General features: G+C 50.9%; 9 protein-coding genes across 9 annotated transcripts; 4 read left to right on the plus strand and 5 right to left on the minus strand.

Moving 5' to 3' along the window:
* Positions 1-1,134: 1,134 nt before the first annotated feature.
* TRIREDRAFT_112590 (uncharacterized protein) lies at positions 1,135-2,254 on the plus strand (the record flags this gene model as incomplete). Its single annotated transcript, XM_006969864.1, has 2 exons — positions 1,135-1,194; positions 1,259-2,254. The coding sequence occupies 2 exons, from the start codon at positions 1,135-1,137 to the stop codon at positions 2,252-2,254; spliced, it is 1,056 nt and encodes a 351-aa protein (XP_006969926.1).
* A 93-nt stretch (positions 2,255-2,347) lies between these two features.
* TRIREDRAFT_71010 (uncharacterized protein) lies at positions 2,348-6,377 on the minus strand (the record flags this gene model as incomplete). Its single annotated transcript, XM_006969872.1, has 2 exons — positions 2,348-5,388; positions 5,444-6,377. The coding sequence occupies 2 exons, from the start codon at positions 6,375-6,377 to the stop codon at positions 2,348-2,350; spliced, it is 3,975 nt and encodes a 1,324-aa protein (XP_006969934.1).
* A 933-nt stretch (positions 6,378-7,310) lies between these two features.
* TRIREDRAFT_82628 (uncharacterized protein) lies at positions 7,311-8,745 on the minus strand (the record flags this gene model as incomplete). Its single annotated transcript, XM_006969873.1, has 2 exons — positions 7,311-7,720; positions 7,780-8,745. The coding sequence occupies 2 exons, from the start codon at positions 8,743-8,745 to the stop codon at positions 7,349-7,351; spliced, it is 1,338 nt and encodes a 445-aa protein (XP_006969935.1). The 3' UTR covers positions 7,311-7,348.
* A 390-nt stretch (positions 8,746-9,135) lies between these two features.
* On the plus strand, positions 9,136-10,007 carry TRIREDRAFT_6085 (uncharacterized protein; the record flags this gene model as incomplete). Its single annotated transcript, XM_006969859.1, has 2 exons — positions 9,136-9,364; positions 9,418-10,007. The coding sequence occupies 2 exons, from the start codon at positions 9,136-9,138 to the stop codon at positions 10,005-10,007; spliced, it is 819 nt and encodes a 272-aa protein (XP_006969921.1).
* A 1,630-nt stretch (positions 10,008-11,637) lies between these two features.
* Positions 11,638-13,551, plus strand: TRIREDRAFT_71008 (uncharacterized protein; the record flags this gene model as incomplete). Its single annotated transcript, XM_006969865.1, has 4 exons — positions 11,638-11,813; positions 11,875-12,145; positions 12,224-12,566; positions 12,620-13,551. The coding sequence occupies 4 exons, from the start codon at positions 11,638-11,640 to the stop codon at positions 13,549-13,551; spliced, it is 1,722 nt and encodes a 573-aa protein (XP_006969927.1).
* Positions 13,552-13,838: 287 nt separating this feature from the next.
* On the minus strand, positions 13,839-15,588 carry TRIREDRAFT_70988 (uncharacterized protein; the record flags this gene model as incomplete). The annotated part of the gene is made up of 4 exons (XM_006969874.1): positions 13,839-14,738; positions 14,787-14,912; positions 14,956-15,269; positions 15,426-15,588. Coding segments are annotated over 4 exons (1,503 nt in total), but the record flags the coding sequence as incomplete, so codon positions are not given.
* Positions 15,589-16,918: 1,330 nt separating this feature from the next.
* On the minus strand, positions 16,919-18,094 carry TRIREDRAFT_112596 (uncharacterized protein; the record flags this gene model as incomplete). Its single annotated transcript, XM_006969875.1, has 1 exon — positions 16,919-18,094. The coding sequence occupies one exon, from the start codon at positions 18,092-18,094 to the stop codon at positions 16,919-16,921; it is 1,176 nt and encodes a 391-aa protein (XP_006969937.1).
* A 1,032-nt stretch (positions 18,095-19,126) lies between these two features.
* Positions 19,127-19,996, plus strand: TRIREDRAFT_70996 (uncharacterized protein; the record flags this gene model as incomplete). Its single annotated transcript, XM_006969866.1, has 2 exons — positions 19,127-19,504; positions 19,646-19,996. The coding sequence occupies 2 exons, from the start codon at positions 19,127-19,129 to the stop codon at positions 19,994-19,996; spliced, it is 729 nt and encodes a 242-aa protein (XP_006969928.1).
* Positions 19,997-21,412: 1,416 nt separating this feature from the next.
* On the minus strand, positions 21,413-23,389 carry TRIREDRAFT_82633 (uncharacterized protein; the record flags this gene model as incomplete). The annotated part of the gene is made up of 3 exons (XM_006969876.1): positions 23,088-23,389; positions 22,162-22,993; positions 21,413-22,074 (listed from the first exon to the last, which is right to left on the minus strand). The coding sequence occupies exons 1-3, from the start codon at positions 23,169-23,171 to the stop codon at positions 21,413-21,415; spliced, it is 1,578 nt and encodes a 525-aa protein (XP_006969938.1). The 5' UTR covers positions 23,172-23,389.
* Between the last annotated feature and the right edge of the window lie 235 nt (positions 23,390-23,624).

Raw genomic sequence — 23,624 nt, forward strand, 5'->3', positions numbered from 1 at the left:
GTTCGATGGCGATGTAGATGGCAACCTTCTCTCCAGCTCACCGGGAGGTGCTTGAAGAATGAAAGAGTTCTGAAGCAGGTCGCAAAGCCTTGTTGAATGTGCGTTGTACCAAGGCTTGTCCGAAACGTGCCCTACTACCTAGGTAGATAGGTATATAATGACAGTCCTACTTAGGTACGTCCCCCGAAGAGAAGAGGAAAGTACTTCAAAGGCACGGCACAACCCACAGGAGCTTAGTCTAATACACACGGCTACGCATTAGGGAACCATTGTGTTCCAGACGAAAGACGAAAGAGACGCAGACAAATGGATATCTAAGATACCTCTCACAAAGTTACAGCAGCAAAAGAGAGAAGCAATCTGAGGTACACTCCGTTGAGATTGTCTGTTGATGACTTCGACCTTGATTCTGACTCATGACCATGTCCGCAAATCACGCACTCTTGTCAAGTACGTCCCTCAAACGTTCACCTGTGGGATAAGTATCCGAGATCCCGCGGATTGCATCGCGCATGTGAAGAACGATAGTCCGATTCAAAGTACAAGCGGCCCACGTCGACACACAGTTGACGTCGTACTGTATCTCCATATTGATACTAAAACACAGTATGCCGACACTTCTTGTAACCGCATGGTTCAATCCTCCTGGTGGATCCCCCACTTCAGCCGCCGCGCCACTAGTGGGTTGAGACCACGCTCCTGTGTACGTACAAGTTTGCTCGCTTGCTGTACCGGCTTTGGCCGGACATCCCTGGAAGATACCTGGTCAATGGTAGGAAGCGCCATGCCGCGCGTCTTGGCTTGCAGTCAGATAATCTAATCAGATCCGCCTACGTTGGGACGCCATCTAATCAGATGACGGCGGACCTACAATAGTCCCCGAAGAGAAATCTCTTCCGGTCCTCATATCCATTCATTTGCCGGGCTAGATGGAAAATTTTCATCAGGAGAGGCTGCTCGCCGAATGAAGCATGTGAAGCGATTTCGGAGGGGCTGTTGTTTGCGGAATTACGACGAGTTGCGTCGGTTCCGCGAGGGTACAAAAAAGGGCACCGAGGTTTCTCAGATATTTTGAGACACGTTTCCAACCATACCTGAAATCAGATCATCTGGCAAATACCTTACTCATCAGCCATGTACATGTACTCCAGATTCTGGCCCAGGGGGGGCAGCTCCGGCATTTTACACCACTATGTTCGTATACGTACCAACCATTACAGTGGGAAGCTTTCCAAGCTGACCAAGCTGACGAGGACAGACCGAGACCCTCGTCACGTTTGAATATACCTCCAGCAGCGCTCGTCAACCGCACAGTATTCTATTCGTCGGCGGCCTTGGAGACGGTCTTGCCACGACGTCTTATACAGCCGACTTGGTTCGAGCGCTTCAGCCGACAGAATGGTCATTCTTCACACTCAATCTCACGTCTTCCTATCAAGCATGGGGTCTTGGGCACCTAGATAGGGACACGGACGAGATTGCTCAATGCATCAGATATATCAAGTCCTATAAGAATGCCAAGTATGGGTATAGCAAACTCATCTTGATGGGGCATTCAACCGGTAGCCAGTGCGTTTTGCACTACCTCAGCAAACCAAATCCCCATGTCTTTGTGCCGCCCTTTGACCCTGAGCTTGAGCATGTCGAGCGTCTAGCCCTTGATGGGGCCATCATGCAGGCACCGGTGTCTGACAGGGAAGCCATCCAATGGGTCTTGCATCACGGATTTGGGGGCAAGTCAGGGGCGGAACTGAGAAGTGTATATGAGAAGCTGCAAACAATGGCGAAGGATGCCGCTCTCCAGAATCCAACCTCCGATTCCATGCTTCCCATATGGTTGACTTCCCAGATAGGCTATCCTTCCAATACTCCCCTCAGTTGCCGCAGATTTCTCAGTCTGACCAGCCCCGAGAGTCCCGAGTCGCCCAGCGACGACGACGTATTCAGCTCAGACCTGACGGACGAACAGCTGAGGAAGACTTTTGGAATGATCGAACATCAGGGCCTATTGAAGCACAAATTAATGGTCCTGATCTCGGGGGCGGACCAGTCAGTGCCGGACTGGGTTGATAAGGAAGAATTGCTCTCGAGGTGGAAGAACGCCACCAACCTGAACCGAATGACAGGGAAATGGGATGAAGTGCACAGTGGGTTGATTCCAGATGCATCTCATGCGTTGAGTAACGATGATCAAGCTGAGCCACGAAAGTTTCTTGTGGAGAGAGTCCTCGGGTACTTGAAGAGGATGGAATAACATGACATGAATTCTCAGACTTGTTATTATTAGGTACCTAGCGAGGTTCTACAAAGAAAATCCACCAACCCTGCAAAACCCATCGTATACTACCTACTCTGCAACTGTCTGGTGCATCACATTCAATCTGTAGCTGGGCGATCTTTTCAGCAGCTCTTCATGAGTCCCAGAGTCAACACACTGGCCCGCCTCGATGAGATAGATGCGATCGGCCTTCCGGATCGTGTTCAAGCGATGCGCGATAGCAATGACCGTGATACCTTCAGAGGCTTTCTCTAGGCCGTTCTGCAACAGCCTTTCGGACTCAGCGTCCAGAGCACTTGTCGGCTCGTCTAGGATCAAGATCTTCGGCTGCCGAACCAGGGCCCTGGCAATCGCAAGCCTCTGTTTCTGTCCGCCCGAGAACTGATTCCCGTTCGGCCCGCATAGCGTCTGGTAACCATTGGGCAGACCCTCGATAACCTCGTGTATGTTTGCGAGCTTGCATGCCTCTTGAATTTCCTCCAGCGATACGGCATGTCCTGGCTTGGCCCCAAGACTGATGTTGAATTCTATGGTCCCTTCAAAGAGCACATTCTCCTGCGGCACCAAGGCGATAGAGTCCCGGAAAGATACGTCGCCGCTTTTTGTCACATCGACTCCGTTGATGATGACGGACCCGAGCTGCGGTGTGTAGAAACGCTCTACCAGCGTTATGATTGTGGATTTGCCTGCGCCACTGGGTCCTACCAGAGCCGCGAAACTGCCTGCAGGGATCTCCATGCTCAAGCCGCTCAATACCTTGACACTGGGTCGAGCTGGATAGGAGAAATGCACGTCGCGAAATTGCACAGCTGCGGCTTGGTGGCTGCCATACTGGCAACTCTTTGCCTCCCTCGTCGACTCAAGGTCTTTCTCTGACGACGCTTCATTGTTTGGACGGCGCTTAGAGAGGTCCCCTCGTAGCTTGTCCGATCCAATGTCAATGAGGCTCAAGATTCTCGCCATGGCAGCTTTGCCATTTGACAGCTCTGGAGCAAGAGCGAACATCTGGCTCCAGAGCATTGCACTAACAAGGAGAGAAAATACCACGATGAGGAACTGCGTCTGTGTGTAGTTGCCCGCGATGATTTGTTTTGATCCCCACCAGTATGCCAATGCATTGACACAGTTGCCCAAAAAGTAGGTCAGGGCCTGCCAGAAGCTTGCCTGTAGAGTGACGTGGAAGGTTTCCTGGCGAGGACCCTTGAGTGATCGCCGGTAAACATTGAGCGTCTCCTGTTCGAGGGAGAGGGAGGAGACCGTCTTGATGGACGAGATTGCCTCCGTGCCAATGTCGACAGACTTGCTGTATGCATTCTCATGGCGCTCCTCAAATTTACCCAGCACCCTCAGCTCCATCAGACCGGCTCCCAGCAGAAGAGGCACCAACGCTAGGCACACAAGGGCAATTTTCCATGCAATGATGTGCGTCAGGACGATTGCCGCGACGAGATTGATTGTAATCGAAAGAAAGGTCCCGATAACAGAGCCGCTCAATCCAGCCAAGGCGTTGCCATCTCTAGTGATGTATGAGAGAAGCAAAGCAGGGGTCCGCCCTTTCGATTGATGCCACTGAAGGTCTTGCTCAAACAGCGATCGGAATGAGAGCACTCGCGCCGAGTAGACAATCTTTTCAGAAATCCAACCAAACCCGGACCAACTGACCACGTTGGCAAACAGTTCGATGATGGCGAGAACGAAAAACATGAGCCCATAGAAGTTGCCACTTGATCGGATGCTCGACGGAGTCTTGCAGATATCGAGACTGCCCACGGTGTTTCCAAAAATCACAGCTTCTCCAGAGAAGGCTCCGCCAACAATGGTCGAGCCGATAAGAGCAGCGGTTAGCATGAGAAGATGCGGCCTTACAGCTGGTGCATAACCCTTGAGCAACATCCACACGGAGGTTGACGGAGTCTCGGGCTCGTCCGGTGTCTCTGGGGACAGAACTTCAACACCTTGGCCGTCCGAGAGCCCAGACTCTTTCTCCTCCACGCTCTCGTGCGCGCTACCTTTCGTGAAGCAGGCGTCAACATCGGGTTCTGAAAAGTCATCTGATTCGCTGGTAGCGTCTCTTTGCGTAGCGGAATCTCTGCTTTCATGTGAGGTTGCCAGAGATTGTAGCTTGACCAAGTCGGCATAGGCGCCCCCTTTGGCCATCAGAGTCGAATGGCTTCCTTCTTCTACCACCCTACCCTTGTGCATGACAATAATTTTGTCTGCGCCGACAATGGTTGACAAGCGGTGTGCAATGGTCAGCACCGTTCGACCTCCTGCAATCTTGGCAATGGCCTCTTGGATTCTGCGTTCGCTCCGTGAGTCCAGAGCGGCGGTGGCTTCATCGAGGATTAAGACCGCGGGATCTTTGACGAGAGCCCTTGCTAAAGCCACTCTTTGCTTCTGGCCGCCGCTGATGAGGCGCCCACTCGAACCGACCAAGGTGGCGTATCCGAATTGCAGCTTTTCAATGAATGTGTCTGCATCTGCAAGTGCTGCGGCTTTCCGAACCAGGGCGACGACCTCGACCACACCTGAACCTCTTTTCTCTGAGGCAGTCAAGAGGTTCTGGCCTTCCCTAACCTCGGCCGCCAGATCAGCAAGCTCAGGGCCAAGGAGGATAGTCTTCAGGTGCGCATGCTCGGGATTGCTGGAATTGACTAAACCATGTGCAATGTTCTCCAAGATTGATCGATCAAGTAGGGATGGCTCCTGCTGGACTAGACTTATGAAGCTTCTCAAGCTGCGGGTATTCAGAGTCTTCAGGTCATGTCCGTCCAAGGATATTTCCCCGTGAGTTGGATCGAATAGGCGCGTTGCTAAACTTGCGATTGTGGACTTGCCACTCCCTGAAAGACCGATAATGGCGGTGTGCTTCAGTGCGGGTATCGATATGTTGACTTGGTCAAGGACAGTGATCTCGGGCCGAGATGGATAAGTGAAGGACACATTTCTGAACTCAAAGTTCCCCGCCACTTTGGATAGCGTGAGGCCCAAGGTTGAAGTACCGTCGATCAAGGGTTCGCGATCCATATCTGTGCGGAGTTTCTCGAACGAAGCAACAGCAGCCATAAAGAGGTGAACAAAGGGTGCCACCTGGCTGAGAAGCAGCGTAGCTATCGACACCAGTCAGCTTCAATCTACTTATGAACTGTCCACGCGTTGACTGACCTTCGACCAGGATGAAGATGACGGTAAACGTAGCACCAACACTGGCTCCATTGGAGCGGTGCTCGGCAAAGTCTGCAATGCTTTTGCTCCCTTGCCAAAACGCCAGTGCATTTGCAGAATAGGCAACAAAGTATAACACTCCAGATTGAATGCCGATAGCCAGAGATTTCTTGAGTCCCTCTCGTTCCGAAGATTGGAGAGCATCGGAGAATTTCTCTTCGAGCCTCTTATTCGCACCAAACGCTTGAACCACCGTGAGGTTGGAGAGAGCCTCGGACGCAATCGATGCAGCACTCGCAGCGTAGTCGGACATGAGGCCTGCGTATTTCTCAATGTAATGGCTTCCGACAAACGACATCAAGAAGTAAGCCGGTATGAGCGAGATCAACATGGCAGCCAAGTCATGATCCTTGATGAAAGCGACGATGTACGCCGTCACAAAGAAAGAGACACTGGCGAGACAAATCCCGACCTTCTCGGACGTACCCGAGCGTATTGTTTGGATATCGGCGCTGAGTCGAGAGGCGACTTCCCCGGGAGGCAGGTTGTCGAAATAAGTAGGTTCCTGTCGCAGGAGATTTTGCAGGTAGCGCTCCCGTAACCGTTGGGCCAGCCGAGCTCCGAAGGTACTGAAACAGAAGAGATGGGAGCCTATCATGACGAATTGCGCAATGGCCAGATAGACGATCATCAGTATCTTGCCGTTGATCCCATTCTGCAGCTGAGATGCTGAGCCGGGAGTCTCGGACTGGTCACATGTCGCAGTATTGAAGTCGTTGAGTAGCTGACCAAAGATGATACCGATAAGTGGAAATGGCACGCCAGATGCGATCGCGCACAAAATTCCTGATAGCAGCAGACTTTTGTCAAGTTTCGAAGGGTTTCCGGCCAAAATCAGGCGAGGATAGCCTGCAAGCTTCTGTGCCAGCCCCATGGTCCGTGAAGAGCGAACGATGTTCGCTGACAAGAGAAACACGGCCGCGTTCTGTGAGAGAAGCAGGCAGGACAATGTGATTTTTGCAACAGATGACTAAGGCCGCATGAAGGGGAAAGATATGATAATTCCTGGTAGGTGTCTTGTCTGCCTCAGCTCCGTGTCTCTCTCTCTCCTTGGGGGGCGGTGGCCTAGCCCCAGTGGAACTGCAGACAACAAGGAAATCATGCCAAGAGCATAAGACGTTGGAACGAGGGCTCGGCTCATCAAACATCAACCGACATCGGCTTCGGTGCTCGACAATGAGTTGCAGCTTGCTCAGCCCTCGTATCAGGGCCGCGAAAAAGCGTGGCCCCGTAGCTCGGGAATCGTGTAAGTCGCACCCTTGAACCGGTGCTCCAAGAAGCAGCCATGTACCTCCTAGTATACGTCGGCAGGCCCACATAGGTCATGGACAAATTGCAACCCTTCACGGTGCGTCATGTACAAGTATTACCGCATACTACTACTAGTAGCGTACTCGTATGAGGCAAGCGTTGCATGCTTTGAAGCCCCGTTGGTCTAGTGCGAGTTGGCGGGCCAGGTCCATATTTCTGAGGAAAACAAGATGCCAGTGGTTTAAGACGCTCTTCGGGTCTGGAAGGGACCTCAATATGGGAACAGTGGAGAAGGGAACCGGAAAAGAATGCTCCAATGAAGGTTTTGTTCTTGGCCCGAGGGGGTCTTGATGTGAAGCAACTTACGTGCTTTCTTCGCTCAAAGACTTGCCTAGCACACTGCAAGAAATCTAAGTAGTTGCCTAGCACGGTTCATATTGTTGACTATCGAACACAAACGGATCAACTATCCGGCAGTAGACTCCCACAATGTCTACCTATCTTTGGGAAGATAGTTAAACCCCGTATCAAAGTCGGCTTCAAACATTTGCCGCCCGTCAAGCTATTGTAAGGTACAGCTGCCCAACTGGCTGATTAGAGCTTTGCATTCCACGCAGCCCGGTCAGCAGACTCAAGTGGCCGCTCACGCCCATCCCAGAACAGCGGACAAAGTTGGAACCATTTCTCGCGACTGCATACTGAGTGCACCGATCGTTTATGACCAAAGTCAACATACTTGCCGATAGTGAGGCCCTGCGAGTTCTCATAGGACAAAATGGTGGCACCAGTTGCTTTGGGCTCTCCAACGACATTCGCAGTTCGCGGGTCATCCAGGAAACAGTAGTGGATGCAGCTGGAATACCATGCATTGACACGCTGGGCTCCGCGGAATGAAGCGTCGCCGACTAGAGAATGCCTCCCGCGGTCATAGTCCTGGGCATCATAATGGGCGCCGTAGTGATCTTCCTATCCGTTTGTCAGAGGGATGGCAGAAGATGGGGGCATCCAGCGGAGTTGGCACTTACCTTAGCCCAGTACAGCTCGTAGTAGGCAAAGCGAGAGTCGTCAAATCGCCCAAACAGACACAGGACGTGAGGGTCAAAGTGCAGTTTGCGCAGGTACTCCCGATGCTGTTCCAGTGTCCCTGTCTCATTCCAGCCCTGGGCAACTCGTGGGTCGTTTTGCCACTTGTTGAAGAGCTTCAAATGCTCGTCATCCTGCCAGTCGATTGTTTCCAGGGAAAAGTGCATGTCCACTTCAGGAATATAACGGCTATAGACAATCGACTTTGGATCAGGCTTCGGGCGTCGTACCGGGTGGCGAGTGTACACCGGTTCGCTTGGAAACTTGTTTGTGAACTGGTAATGCTCGGCCATTATTGGGTATTGGGCCAGACTGATCCTCAAAGAAGCGTCTGTGCCATCTCCAGTAACCCAGATAGGCCGAGGACCAGTCGGAGATGCTGCGCCTTGCCAAAAGGCGCTTCGAAGAATGACCAGCTCCTCCGAAGGGGCACCCGTCGCTTCAGAGAAGTTCCGCAGCACCGGATGCTCTATCCCCAGGCCGGTCGCAGCCAGCTCTCTGCGGACCAGGTCCTTTCCCTTGCCTCTCAGAGTAAGCCTGAAGAATTCAACTGCTGGATGAGCCAGGTAGATAGCGTGAATGACGTTCCAGATCTGGCCTAAAGAAGGAACCTCTTCGTCCGTCCATTCAAAGATGGTTGCAGGACTGCGACGAGTTCGGGCCCATGGGCTGTTGTCAGATGCGGGCGGACAGTCATCTTTAGGCAGAAATGTCAAGTCTCTCCATGAGAGAGTGGTGAGATGCAGCGGCTCTGGTAACGGTTGGCCCTTCGGAGACTTGTCATCCAGTGTCAGGATAAGCTTGGCAGCCGTGGAGTCTTCCACAGACTTGACTCGATATGCCGTGAGAAACGGATGCGGAAGCTTGATGGGGGGATACATGGTCTTCGGGGAAGTAGCCAATGCCATAGCTGTGCACCAAGAATGTCTTGTGGTGGTCGAATAGTAGGTGATGTAGGGTGATAGGAAGGAGTATATGAGGAGGTCAGGCTATAATAGCGAGGCCTGGGCAAAACAGACGGAGGCGATATGGACTAGAGCGAACAGGATGTTGGGGTCACGGCTCATTTACATACGACGCATGCTATGACAACGAACAATAAGTTTCCGATGTCTCATCCTGTGGCTTGACACTATTGGCGGCACCATATACCCTAACAGGCATGGACTCTACCGAGCATTCCTCTCGATACGAAGGTTATATAAAGCCAAAGCAAGGCTATTCCAGTTCATCGAGCTTATGTCGAGACTCTCATTGAAAGAAGGTCCTTTATCCAAACTGAATAGAAAGGATTCGTCATGTCTCTCCAATCCAGCACTTTGCAGTACAAACACTTTCGGGTCTCGTATCCGCAAGACCACATCATTCAGGTCACACTGGACAGACCAGACAAGCTCAATTGCATCGACAAAACGACTAGTCAACAGATAACAGATATCTGGCAACAATTTGACGAAGACGAGAACCTATGGGTCGGTATCATTACGGGATATGGTAGAGCGTTCTGTACCGGAGCCGATCTCCAGGGTAAGCTATTCTGTGCGAAGATTGATGAGAAAGAGGCTGATAGTATCTGCCAGAATGGAACGACATGAATAAGAATGGGGTATTCAACGACATGGCAGCACCCGGGCTGGCTGGTCTCCCCCGTCGAAGTGGGAAAAAGCCCATCATCGCGGCAGTAAACGGCATATGCATGGGGGGCGGCTTTGAGATGATTGCAAACTGCGACCTGGTAATCGCCTCGTCCTCGGCCATTTTCTCACTTTCTGAGATCAAACGAGGCATAGTTCCCGTGGCTGGATGCCTGCCGCGGCTGACACGAATTATCGGCCTGCAGCGCACCATGGACCTCGTCTTGACCGGAAGGAATGTGCCCGCCAAGACACTCCATGAATGGGGCCTTGTGTCTCAGCTTGTGGATCCAGCCGAGGACGTGGCCCAGGTGGCAGTCCGAGTTGCTCAAGACATGTGCAAGAATAGCCCGGATGCTCTGATTGTTGGGCGTCTTGGCGTTCGGCTGAGTTGGGAAGTGGGTAGCGTCGAGGAGGCCGTATCGATGCTGGCCAACGAGTGGTATCCTCGTTTAGTCAGCGGCCCAAATTTCGCCGAAGGTATTCGGGCGTTTGTGGAGAAGCGACAGCCGAAGTGGGTAGCCCCAAAGCTGTAAGAGACGGGTGCTTGACGTTAAAAGTAGGGCGACGCTTTGACAAGATGTATTCAAGATCCATACCAAGGTAGATAGGCACTATTGATCTGATAAGATGGATCAGTCAAGTATTATCTTATCAGATGCCCCGCCCGTCCACACTAGTCGCCCCGGATCAACACCGTCCATGAGACTATCGAAAATATGCATACTACTACTAGCTTAGGCACAGGCAGGATGGGGTTTTGAAACAGCAATTCGTAAAAACCCTGTTCTTCTTCGTATTGAGACTTGCTTGCGATGTCAACGGCTCAAGCTGTTCCGACTGGCATGGGACAAAGCATCGGGCAGCCTAGCTGTCTCAAGGGAAGAGTCCTGATTTGCTTCAAGGGTCGTAACGCTGCCGTGACAAGGAAACTCTTGGACGATATTCTAGGCTGCACGTGACGTATGAAAGCTGGATCTGCTAAGTTTCTGCAATGATGATTCTGTCCCGAGCGATTGATTCTGAGCTGAAGTGTTTTGCATCGTGAATTCACTCCGTAAGCAAAACCTCGAGCTTACTGTGTCGCTGGGTCCGCTAAATTACGGAGCTCTGCATCACACACTGTACGGAGCGGGGTCCCCAGTTGCTAGGGTCGGAGACATCAGCTAGGTAGGTATCCATCTTCCATTCTTGACCCAGCCGCCGCGGATCTGATAAATTTTCTAGAGCTGGTGCGGGCCTTGGACATCGCTGAGGCGAACGAAGCGGCTGATGGGATATCCACATACTTCTGCGCCTTGATTATGCTGGGTCGGCTCAGCTCAGGCAGGCGGTCTGGCCAGACGCGGCCAAGCCTTCCATCCTTGCTTCAAGATGAATAGTTCGAAACAACTCGTACGATCTGATAATCGGACCGGCATAGGAACGGCAAAGGACGGAAAAGGATGACACCCAGAGAGGGTACATCTTTGCTCCTTGGCGGCCACAAAGTACCTTCCAGTGGCATGTCCAGTGCCCATAATGTTGAAGCAAAATGGCAATCATGAGAGGAGAAGATTGGAGGGGTAAAAAAAACCGTGTGATCGCAAAAAATTTGCGAGAGCTACTCCCCACAGGAAGTGCCAGTGGTCCCCTTAACCTTCTGAATTCATGAGAGGAGCGTTAAGCCGGGAACGTGCTCTTCATAAACAGACCTACAATCCAAGGGTAATATTGATGCTGCCTATCTGCATATGATTTTTTTGGTAGATGACCTTGGATCATAGAAAAAAAGGGACAAAATAAGATAGGAAAAGCAGAAAAAATAAAATGCTTTGCAGTGTGTGGCCACTCGCAACGTATGTTCGTAACGAGTAATCCCAGACCCTACTTTAACTAGCTTTATTACAGAGTCATGAAAAGCTTTACAGAGGACTTGGTAGTGTTAGCACTGGAATACAGTAACTATCCGCAAAAAGCTTAGCTGGAATTAATTTCAAGTTCTCGCCATTGCGTTATATCCTTGTACGATGCTGTCCTGGTACCTCGTATAAGGGCAAGTCGCTGCTTGAGACATTTCCTCCAAACTTGTGCTTTTTGGCAGCTGTCAATTGTCTGGGACACTACGCGGAGACTTCCAAGTTCATTCTATCTCGGCAGATCGAGGACAAAAGCACCTCTGTCACGATGCACTCGGACGGCAAGGATACTGCGGTGCTTGCCACTGATACTGCAGCTGCAACTGACGACAATGGCGGCCCTCAAGTCGACTTTCCGAACGAAGAGGCCCAACGCGGTGTTCAAGCAGTTGAGGCGGTGACACTCACATGGTCGAAGTTGACACTGATTGCCATTTTCTTGAAGTAAGCACTTTTGGTGTCAGAATGCACAAGGGATAAGGCTAATGTTCATGGGTCCCCGAAGCATTTGGCTGCTCTATTTTGTCAACGCCTTTCAGTCTACCATCCTATCGAATTTACTTCCCTACGCAACGAGCGACTTCGAATCCCATTCGCTTTTGAACGTCATATATGTCGTGGCCGGCTCGATGTCTGCGGCAACCTATATGCCTCTGTCCAAAATTATGGACGTCTGGGGTAGAGCTGAGGGTTTCCTCATCATGACCGTCTTTGCTACTCTGGGCCTCGTCCTGATGGCCGCAAGCAATGGCATTGCCACTTTCTGTGCCGCATATGTAAGACTTGCCTCGCTGCGTAAAATGCGCCAAAACCCCATGTTCCGTATACAGATTCTGACAAATGAGACTGAATAGGTGTTTTACAGCATTGGCTTTGGTGGTATGACTTACGCCGTCGATGTTATCACCGCCGACGCGTCACAACTGAAGAACCGAGGCCTGGCATATGCCTTCACATCCTCTCCGTACATGATAACGGCATTCGCAGGGGCCAAAGCCTCCGAGGGCTTCTACAACGACATTAGCTGGCGATGGGGCTTTGGCGTCTTTGCGATTGTCTTTCCCATCGTGGCTGCTCCTCTTTACTTTATCCTTAAACTCAACCTACGTAAGGCAGAGAGGCAAGGCCTTCTCAGCAAGGAGCCAAGCGACAGGACGATTGTCCAAAGTATCTGGTATTATTGCGTCGAATTTGACGGTATGTTGTGGCAGCAATCACAAGCACGGGGTCAGTAACTGATCATCTAGCAGCTATGGGAGTCTTCCTCTTCTCCGTCGGCCTTACCGTCTTCCTTCTCCCCTTCAACATTGCGGACTCTGCGCCAAACGGTTGGGCATCGGGATATATCATTGCCATGATTGTGGTCGGCTTCGTCATGCTGATTGTATTCAGCCTATACGAGGCATTTCTTGCCCCTACGCCTTTGCTGACTTGGAACCTCCTGATTGACCGAACCGTCATCGGCGCATGTCTCCTCGATGCTACATATCAGATCTCGTACTACTGCTGGGCAAACTACTTCACATCTTTCTTGCAGGTGGTCAATGACCTGAGCTTGGCAGAGGCCGGATACGTCAACAACACCTTCAATGTGGTTTCTGGAGTTCTTTTGCTGATTGTGGGCTTCCTGATCCGCCGAACCGGTCGATTCAAGTGGCTGCTTTACATCGCGATTCCGCTTTACATCTTCGCGCAGGGCTTGATGATATATTTCCGCAAGCCCGACCAGAGCGTAGGCTACCTTGTTATGTGCCAGGTTTTTATATCTATCGGAGGCAGTATCTTCATCATCATTGAGCAGCTTGCTATCTTGGCGGCTGTGGATCACCAGCACATTGCGGCAGCCCTCGCATTGCTTAATGTCGTGGGAACTGCGGGAGATGCCCTCGGAGCTACCATCAGCGGCGCCATCTGGACAAACACGTTCCAAAAGGCACTGGAAAGATATTTGCCAGAATCCGCGCTTCCAGATCTGGACATCATCTACGAGGACCTGGATACGCAGCTCAGCTATCCTGTTGGAAGCGCCGTGAGGTTGGCGATTCAGAAAGCGTATGGCTACTCACAAACTCGAATGCTGGCGGCTGGCACTGGCGTCATGGGCCTTGCAATCATCTGGATGCTCATGATCAGAAACATCAACCTGACGAAGGTGGCACAGGTCAAGGGTATGGTCTTCTAGGCTGAGCAGTCGATGGTCGAAGTAGGTGTTTCTTGCGGAGCCCCGGGATTTCCGCAGAACACTTTCAGTGCTGTGTCATGTATTGGAAGATGGTATAGAACCCGCAATCACCAAAGATAGATTGACGTCAATTGAGTAGTGACATGCTGCAAGAGTAACTGTTCGCACGGGCTTAAGTTGGATTTGTAGTGGCTTATGACTCTTCTACTGCCTTTCATTTGCATTCTAGTAACATTTCCTTGGAGAATTATCCCAGTAGGCCTCGCTGCTCAGCATGCGACGCTCTCCTAGCTCATTCCATTGGCCTTGAAGAACGATTCCCGAGCCCCAGCCCAAGGCTTTCGTTTCCCTTCATCAAAAAGCCGGTAAACCTGTGGGACGAACGTGCCATCGAGAAGTGTTTTGTAGAGTCGGTAGTCTGTCAGCATAAGTCGCCACGACTTCCATCCGTTGCCGATTCGGTCTTGAATTCCCAGCCCTGCTGCTTTGTCCACCCAGAGATTCCATTCGGCTCTATCCACCATGGCCGGGTCATAAATCTCACCCTTGCCAGCGAGGAAGATTGCCATTTGGTTTTGTTTGTCTGCATTTCTTGCCATTTCTGCATCTGATGGTAACTTTGTGTTTCCTGCCCAAACCTGGGCCAGGGCCATTGATGCCATATCTCCGTTTATCGTAGCAGATAGAGTAGAGCCTACATGCTCTGAAAACGCGAGGGAGTCTGGGAAGTCCAGGGAAAATATGCCCTGGTAAAGCCTTGGAAGAGGTCGTCCCATAGAGCCGGGAGCATCTTTCCATGCTTGTGGCATATTCCGAGAAGGATCCCATTGGCCTACCAACGAGTATGACTTGGTATAACCGACGGAGAATATGATAACGTCAACTTCCAGAACCTTACCGTCTGATAGCTCCACATGCGATTCATGGACTCTCTTGAGACCAGAGACTAGCGTGACAGCCCCAGAGACGAGATGTTCATAAAACCCGTCACCTATGATAGGCAACTTGTAAGGCATAGGGGGTGGGTTTCCCAGGCCCCATTCTGGCTTCACGTCGTAGGCTTCGGCCTGCATGTCGAGAAAGGCTTTGTGGAATGCCTGGGCTTGCTCGACAATTGGCTTCTTGATACTTTCTTTCTGCATGCGAAGAGGGGGGAAGCAGAAGTCGTTGGCTTTGCCGAAGGGGAGCTGTAATGTATGTCAGCGGCTCTGCGGGCCAAGCCGAACATGGGCCACTCTAACCATGAGACAGCCATTGCGGTGTGATATGAAGATGCTTTTTGCTATTCCCACGAGACCTCTTGCAATATCTGTTGCTGTTGCACCAAGACCGACGATCAAGACTCGCTTTCCGTCAAGGTTCTTTGGCCTAGAAACCATGATCAGACACCAGAAACGGCCAGACGATGCTTAGGATCGAAGTCTCTTGCCTTTTGTAGGTATGTGTATTGAATACTTGCCCCTTGAAGTCGTCAATGCCTTCAAAATGCACTCGCTTGGGAGAGTGGTTGAGGCCGGTGCAGAGTACCAATCGATCAAATGCTTGCTCTTCGCGTTCGCCATCCGACTTTGTAAGTTGTAAGTGCCACTTGTCGCCAACTCGATCAATGGCTGACACTCTTGTTCTCAGTCGGAGCCGAGATTCAAGGCCAAACTGACGGGCATATGACTCGAGAAATGCTTGGATTTCGCCCGGTTCGAGTGGCACGTCGGATTCACCTGAGCATGAGACTTGTCAGTAATGACGGAGCAGCTCTATGGTGACAGCTGATCTACTCGACGTACCATTGGCATAAGGAAAGTCGGAAAAGCCAAACTGATCATGCATAACAGTAAGTAAGGTATGTCCGCTTCTGAAGACGATGTAACCACCACCTACCATACGTCTGCGGACCAATGCACGAGTGTTGTATAAACAAGAAGTCCTTTGCCCCTCAGAATAGTGCCAGAGCCCACCAATGGCATCGGAAGCATCGAATCCTGTGACATCGAACCCAGCCTCGGTCAGGTTCTTACATGCCGATAGTCCTGCGATCCCTTTTGTAGGTATGTTATGTCAATATCGCATGGGCCTTGTAGGCAATCGCTCTGGATACAATGAAGGGATGAAAATGTTTGCGACTCACCCAGACCACAGACTACCACTTTGGGCTTGGCAAGCCTCTTTCGTCCCATAGCTTGAGAATTTATCCAATTGACTCCGCTTGCAATGTCGTCTACACCGCAACAGAGACTCTGCTATAGACCTGGTTTCGGACAATCCTTGAACAGCATACCCAGTATCTTGCGGATGTCTTGGGATATGCCGGGTTTTATATCCATGGGTGCTAAGAATCGAAATAATACGCCTGTGCAGTTCCATTTGAATCGCTGGAAACTTTATGATCACTGGCTATTCATTACCCGTCAGCCCGTGATCTGACCCGAGGATGTCGTAACCGCATCGGACTTTCTAATGGAGAGTGCTGACGATCCATTCGCCAATTGTATTAGGCAGCGAGATTGCGCTCTCAAGGTGTCGTATAATCCACAGACACCAATATGCGCCAGCTACACCATAGACCATGAGGGATCTTCAATGAGTGTCGAGAGAAGAATACGCCGCACAGATCCGCATTGTATGTATTGGACCGTAATTTTTGGGTTCGTTGCCTCAAGGGTTTCATTCTCAATCGCATCTGAGCCAGCTCAACAGACATCTCACGTTGCAGTCCATTGCGTCACAACTGAAATAGTGCTGAGGATAGCACTAGAGAAATTTCCTCTTGCCTCACACTATCAGGCAAAGCGCCCCAAGTGGCATTGCCTTGCGGTTCCGCAGGTTGCTTACATTCGGGGAATTGCTACAGGCCGTTGTGTGCATAACTCCACGACTGTTGGATCATATCGATTCGCATAGCTGACTTCCCCCTTTGCCGCCCCCTCCCCCCCCCCCCCCCCCCCCCACCGTGACGCGATATATCCCTTTATTTCGAGGATACTTATGAAAGACAGCGTAATTCGCTGTAGTCTGAGAGATTGTTTCTGGCGTAATAGATCCAGAAGCTGTCAAAATCGAGCTCTGTCCGCGTTTCCCGACGGAGTCGAATGATGCAAGTTCCCAGTACACATCCGCGACGCGGGAGGAAAAGATACAGCCTCCAGAATGCATATGCATATGCAAAATCACTATCTGACTCTTAAGATTCAGTGGAAAGGTTCAAATCGGGGTTCTTCACGACATCTGAGAGGTTTCAATATATGACTCTTAGGGCATCAAAGCGCCCAAAGGCAAGAGACGGCAGAGTCCAAGGGAAAAGAGTCGAAGCCTAAATATATAATGACTGAATTCCACACATTCATCATGAAGAAAGCTTCATGCCTCAAATTCAGACTGTAGGACTCGTTGCTTCGTCGATCTTGACACCAAATGAGCTGACAGCCGTGGTGTAGCTCTGGTGAACAGCTTTGCTCGCATAGACTCTCATGTCCCGTTCATACGCCGCTGTGACGCCAGGTTTGAACCCTCCAGCCTCCCGTATCAACCTTCCCAAGAGCGCAGAGTCCTGCACGGCAGTATTTGCTCCAATACCCCCTGCTGGCGTCATCGAATGGCAGGCATCTCCAACGACTGTTACGCGAGGCTCATTTGGCCACTCAGGAACTCCGGATGGGCTGGAACATGTAATTTTCCAGAATGCCGCTTCTGATTCGTTCATCTCGTCGAACAGTGGCTTGAAGCGAGGGTGCCAGTTCTTCACGAGCGACTTTGCGATGTCGGCCGCTTGCTTGCCCACGATACTGTAGTTGTCGTTTGGAACCTGGATGACACCTGGCTGGCCACCCATGGTCCATCCAAACTCGACATTGGGGTCATTCATCTGATCAGGCCTCACATTCGTGATGATGAAAACGGCGCCATCAGGCCGAGACCTGTCTCGCACGGCAAAGACTCCCTCTCCCAGGCCCTTGAAAGCAGTCGTGGGGGCCTGGCCATGGATTCCTCTGGCTCCTGTATCAAATACCTTGATTCGTCCGCCTGACACTTGCTTCGCGACTTTGGAGTAGATGCCCTCGCCCCCCACAAGCATGGAACCCTCAATCGACTTTGATCCATCGGCAAATGTAGCGACCACACCGTCGTCGGTTAATTCGTAGCCCGTTACGTGCCTGGCCCATTCGATGTGCTCCTCACAGCCCTCGGCAAATACTTTCCGCATGTCTCCGCGAGCGATGCCGACAACCTTGCCGTCCCTGGAAGCCAGGTTCTCAGGAGCTGCATGCTCGGTGACTTCCCCAGTGATGGCGTCGAGCGCGGTAAAGCCAAGGCCTCCCGTCTTGCCGCATTTATCCCAGAACTTTTGCCACAGCTGGGGTTCAAGGACCGACTCAATGGCATCAAGCCCTTCTGACGACAATCTCAGTCGGTACCCTTGGGCACGAAACGTAAATGACGCATCGCGCTCGAATATTCGGAAGGGGATGTTGGAGCGGCGAAGTGATTGGGCCAGCAGCAGGGAACAGAGGCCACCGCCCGAGATCAGGATGGGTTTGCTGGCAGACATTGATATGGCCCGCGTTCTGACACTCTGGGTATTCTATCTTCTTCTGTGCTTGGATTGTTGACGGTTTCAATGAAAGAGGGGAAAGTTTATGGGCAATCCAAGGTTTTATGATTTCTATTCGATAAGGCGAACTACCTAGGTAAGTAAGCTGCGCTTTGCGCCATGTCTGACTAAAACGCAATAAGCAGATGCGCTTTCTTACAAACGCCAGTTATTGTCACTATTCTTACCTTCCTACCTACCTTATGTCAAGAATATCCTACAAATGCGCGCCGAAGTAGGGTAGCGCCAACCGCTGTCTGCCTAGACGAGTGACGATGGCCTGTCTGCCTACCTACCTAGGCACTTTAAGAGACAAATAGTTACTGTAAAGCTCCGGAGATATAAGTCCTGAACCCATGAGCCGATTGTGAAGGTCTCGAAGCATAACGTAGACTTGATTACAGAAGCTAGGACGAAATTGTACCTGCAATTTAGTTCACATTTCTCATCACCTAACCTAGGTCTCAAGATCGGACGAGGATACGCTCTAGCATCTTTTGTCCTTAAACCTACTCTCTTGTCGGTCAATCGAGGTCCTCGTTCTTAGTGATAATAAGGACGGTTTCTTTTCTAATCCTCGACTTACCGATTAGCATCGAACAGCTAGTGTACGCACAAGTCTAACTTCTTACGTTGGTATACAGGTGCCCATTCATCAGCACCAGACGGCATATCGACATGTCTTATTTGAACTCGTTAGTGACTTCGTAGATCCGGGAAACATTACCGGTCCTTTGGTGCCTGGGTGCCTAGGTATACGGATATGTACAAGTGTGTCAGACTGTCGGTTGCTCAAAAATCCTTCGTGGAAACTACCTACCATGCAAAGGAACATGTGAGCTATTTTCGATGTGCGGAAAATGTCGGACTGCCGCCACGGGTTCTCGGTGAGCCTCAAGTCCGCAGATTCGTCGTTATTTAAGGGTTCAGCGCCGCAATGAACATCCAGCCTCATGCATAGGAGCTCAAAGGCACCAGTCATTCTTCAACATGTTCGGCCCTATCCGAAGGGTGGCGGGGATTCTGACTCCCAAGACAATCACATTAGGGACGGCCCTGGCCCTCGCTAGCGTTAGCGGGCTGTATGCCCTGAAAGTGCGCAATCGCATCCGCCAAACAAACCCAGGACAGATTCAATCAAGTCTCAAGCTATCGGACTCTTTCAATAAATCGCATACAATTCGGAACCTGGTAAATCCACGGAACCATGTTACCAAGGGGGACTCTCATTCTATCGTCTTGACACTGTGCCCGAAACATGGCGCTCCGTCAGAAGAGGATGTTCTATCTACGTTCCTGAAGGGCTTTTTTGCTGGCCCAGTTTTTCTACCCGAAGGCATCGCTCTCTCTTTATTCAGTATTCTGAAAGTATCTTATAGCCGTAAGTCAATTACCAGACTTGAGTCACATACCTATTTCCAGTGATTTAATAAAGTGATGGAACCAGAATTGGTACCAACGCCAGATCAGAGGCCCATATGGCGTTCTAAACAACTGTCAGACACTCAGCTTCCTCCCAAGGGTACTACTCTATGGGACACGTTTCAAATAGCGGAATCCAAGCTGTCTAGCAAACAGGCCAAGGAGCGCACGGGGAGCAGCGTTGATGTGGTCTTCGGTGACTGTGAGAGTGAGTTTGCCGGCTGCCATCGATTCAGTGTTCAGAAAGCGAGCGATGGCAATGGCCCTGAAGAGGATGGTATCCGGTTCCGCGTGAGTCTTGAGTGCTTGGTCTGCAATCCATTGACAGATAGGCAAGCTGGCTCTGATTTCTTACATGTTCTACATAACAAATACTCCTATCTGCTTTTCCGAGATGCAGTAGCGCATATAAAGGAAGTATTTGCCAACTTGGCTTAATGTATATAATCGCATTGTGGCTGCTAGTGCAAGAACCTCTGCAGAACAAAATATAGAAGTCCAATACAGCACGTTCTTGTGTTATGTTTGTCAGACATGCCGCACATGTATCATGTACACAGACAATTGAAGTAGGCCACCTGCTCATAGGGTATAGGCTCATTCCTGTGCTGGACATCAAGTTGTTGGGCATGGCCATCATAGAACCACACAGTCGCCCAAAGCAACTCTTATCATCTTCTTGACTTGTCGATGAAAGCAGATGTCCTCAGTTGAGGCAACGCTGAGCTAGCCTCTCGTTGCACCGATTTAAGCCTCAAATTCCATATCATAAGCTAGTGAGTCGGTGCACAACTCATCCTTCATTTGTATCACTCTGGAGAACCACGTCAGCGCCCTTCAGATATCTGGAATCCGGGTAGCCTCACGGTTGATGAGCGGCATGCTGAGCGTAGATTGGAACCGTATCGACTTTATCCAATACAGCGACGAGGCCCACATTGAAGCCCTGGGCACGATGGGCAGTAATCGGCAGTGGTTTTCCGAAAGAAATTTTGAGGAGGCCTGCGCAATGCGTATGAGCAATGTGAGTCAGGATCGAGGTATAGCTGCGCACCTGGAACCTGTCCTTTCATGGCCAAAATCATGTCTCGCCACTTGTCAACCTGCTCCGCAGTAACATCTGGCTTGAGCTTGAAAAGAACTTCATTACTTCGTGTCAATTGAAAGGCTCTTAACTGGCATTTCACTTCACACCATATGTAACATACCGACATGGTAGACGGGCATTCTGGCAGCGGGCCGGTATGGCGAAGGGCTTTAGAGAGAAGCGTTATGTTTTGGTAGGTGAAATTTCAAGCAAATTCACTTTCAATGCTGGCTTTTCCTCAATGTTGCATGTACGACAAAAAAGTCCACCACCGAAATTCTGCACAGGTGAACATCAAGGGTCTCCAGATTGATGTCTTATGAACCGTGGGCACTTATCAGCTGCCGATAACGGACAAACCCCGCCTCGACACGGCGGTCTTGAGCCTGTCTGGACTAAGTCGCCGAGGGCGACGAGTTTCCAGTTGCCGTTCCAAACGCTGGTGCAGAATGCTGACGATCGTTGAGATGCTTGAATTCAGCCTGATGGTGTAGTTAGTGGGTGACGTGCCCTGATGAAGCCGACGAAAGCGGTCCCATGCTCAAGGCTTTATTGCTGAGATGGTGTTTTCCGTACAACGTGCTATTTACCAAGGTAATAGAAGACGATGCTTAGCATCCAAGGTACATACGTGGGGTATTTGCGCGGAAGATGGGAACATTTCGAGCGTTTGAAAGAAACGCGCTCCGATGCAAGGATCATAAAAGCAAGGGGCAAACTAATGTTGAAATAACTCTGCTCAATCAATGCGTCTAATCACCAGTAGCTTACAAGCCCATAACGCCGGCGCTGACTAGAAGAGTGACGAACATGATTCCACCAAGTTGCCAACTGCTGGGGATACGAGCCCGCAAAGCTCCCTTGCTATCATCATCACCATTGCCCGAATCCGAGGCACCGCCCGAGCCCGTGGAGTTGTTCGAGCTCGAAGCTGCCAGTGCACTGCACTTGTTGAGAGTTCCTGAAGCAGTCTGCGTCTTAGCACTGCTGTTGAAGTCACAAGCGGTGCTGTCCTTGTTCTGCTTCTGGTAGTACTGGTTCAAGACGTAGGTCAATTTGTCCGAATCGCTGCACATGCTGAAAGCGCCATAGTCGCCGGTGGAAGTATTGCCGTTGATGCCGTTGCACAGAGACTGATCCGATCCGCACACATAGTCGAAAATGCTCCCGTAATCGCTAGGATCTGTGCTGCTGGATACGACGCACTCAGAGGCCTTGACCATGCAGCTACAGGCATCAGAGTCGGGAGTTGGTGGAAGCTTGTCGCTGGACTCCCATGTAGAATTGACTGCAGGGCAACTAGCGGCCTTATTGGAGGGGCTGTAGCTAGACATCTCAACACCTTGAGGGTTGACTGCCTCGATCTGCTGCTGGAGCGCACTGAAGTCCTTCAGCTTGGTAGCGGTGTCACCACTGACCTTGACGAGGCCTTGAACATGATCGTGGTCAGTCTCACCACCGATTCAAGATAATGGAGGAACCGTTTTCTGGGAATTGGAAAGGTGTAATAACGTACCGTAATCGTTTTCTTCCTCAAAGTATTCATAAACAATGCCACCGCTGAGAACTTCCGTCATGTTGTGTACGTATAGAGCGCCAGTTTCTTGGAATATGCGGCCGGCTGCGCCGTCGGGCTGGTTGCAGCCATACTCGGCAAAGAAGACTGGAACCGAGTAGTCTTGAAAGAAGCTTAAGATTCGATTGTAGCCGGAGCTCTCGAACGTTTTCTCGCCGCACCACTCGTAGACGTTGTACCCAAAGAAATCGACGGACTCTTCGGTCGGTCCGCAGTTGAAGTAGGCGGCGATCTGGTCTCTGATGTCCGCGTCGTCATCGGCAGCGTAGCCCACGCCCATGGCGCGATACTTCTTGTCCTTGATATACTTCTTTACATCTCGCACAGCGGCCTTGACGTATGCGGAAGCCGAGGTCGTGGTAGCGTTGTTGGTAACCTCGTTGCCAGCAAAGAAGCCAATGACATTCGTGTAGTTGGCAAAGGAGTCGACGACTTGCTGAAAATGCGTGAAGAGGTCTACGTTCCACTGGGGATTCTCACGATTGATCGACTGGCCCGGATTGCCGAGATCGGAAATCACATAGATGCCGGCATCGTTTAGCATTCCCATGCACGCGGAGTGATCAGCAGTCGGATCGATCGCATAGGTACGGATCACGTTGGTTCCCAGCTCGGCTAGCAGAGGGATATCACGCTTGCAGTTTGCTTCATTAGCCAGAGGATCGGTAAACTTCGTGTCGGTGGCAGTCTGTCCATTGGCAGACGAATCCTGCTGATACGCGATTCCTTTCAGGAAAAATTGAGTCCCGTTCTCGTAGAAGAATTTGGAGCCCTAAAGAGGTGGGATGAGGCGTTAGGTAACATGAGCTTGGACAAGATGACCGGTGTTTGTGTGTCATGGATGTCTTTTGTGTAGACAACTGTACCTTGATCTGGATGGGTTGGAGATCCGCACCTAGCGCGATGCGAGCACCAAACAACAACGCCAATGGGATCTTGTCGATTATCATGATGAGCCGATGCGCTATTGTCGTTCCGTAGCCGGAGCAATAAGGGATTGTTTAGATAATGCTGTACTGTAGTTTGAGTTCGCGAGTTCCCTATCGCTGTTTTCTCCGTAGGACCTGTTTCGCACTCGAAACGAGCGTGGTTTTGCGCAAAAGGATGGTATTACGAAGAAGTCGAGGCAGCGAGTGACATTTGCGATCGTGTTCAGCTCACAAATCAGAACCTTGCAAAAAGCATGTAGTAGGTTGGGAGACCGGGAATGGGGGCACTAATCCCACCGCAGAGCACGGAGACTTGATATTTATATCTTCGGCAGCCATGTTGGGCCTCACCACCACGAAGCACCGATTCGACAAGCAGCTCGTAGGGGCTAGAGTAACATTTGTAGCCCCAGATCGCAGTTCGAAGTGGCCCTTGTCCTCAGAAATCGGATTTCACTTGCGTCATCGTGGGCA

Source organism: Trichoderma reesei, assembly GCF_000167675.1.
Source record: "Trichoderma reesei QM6a unplaced genomic scaffold TRIREscaffold_46, whole genome shotgun sequence".
Classification (NCBI taxonomy): Eukaryota; Fungi; Ascomycota; class Sordariomycetes; order Hypocreales; family Hypocreaceae; genus Trichoderma; species Trichoderma reesei.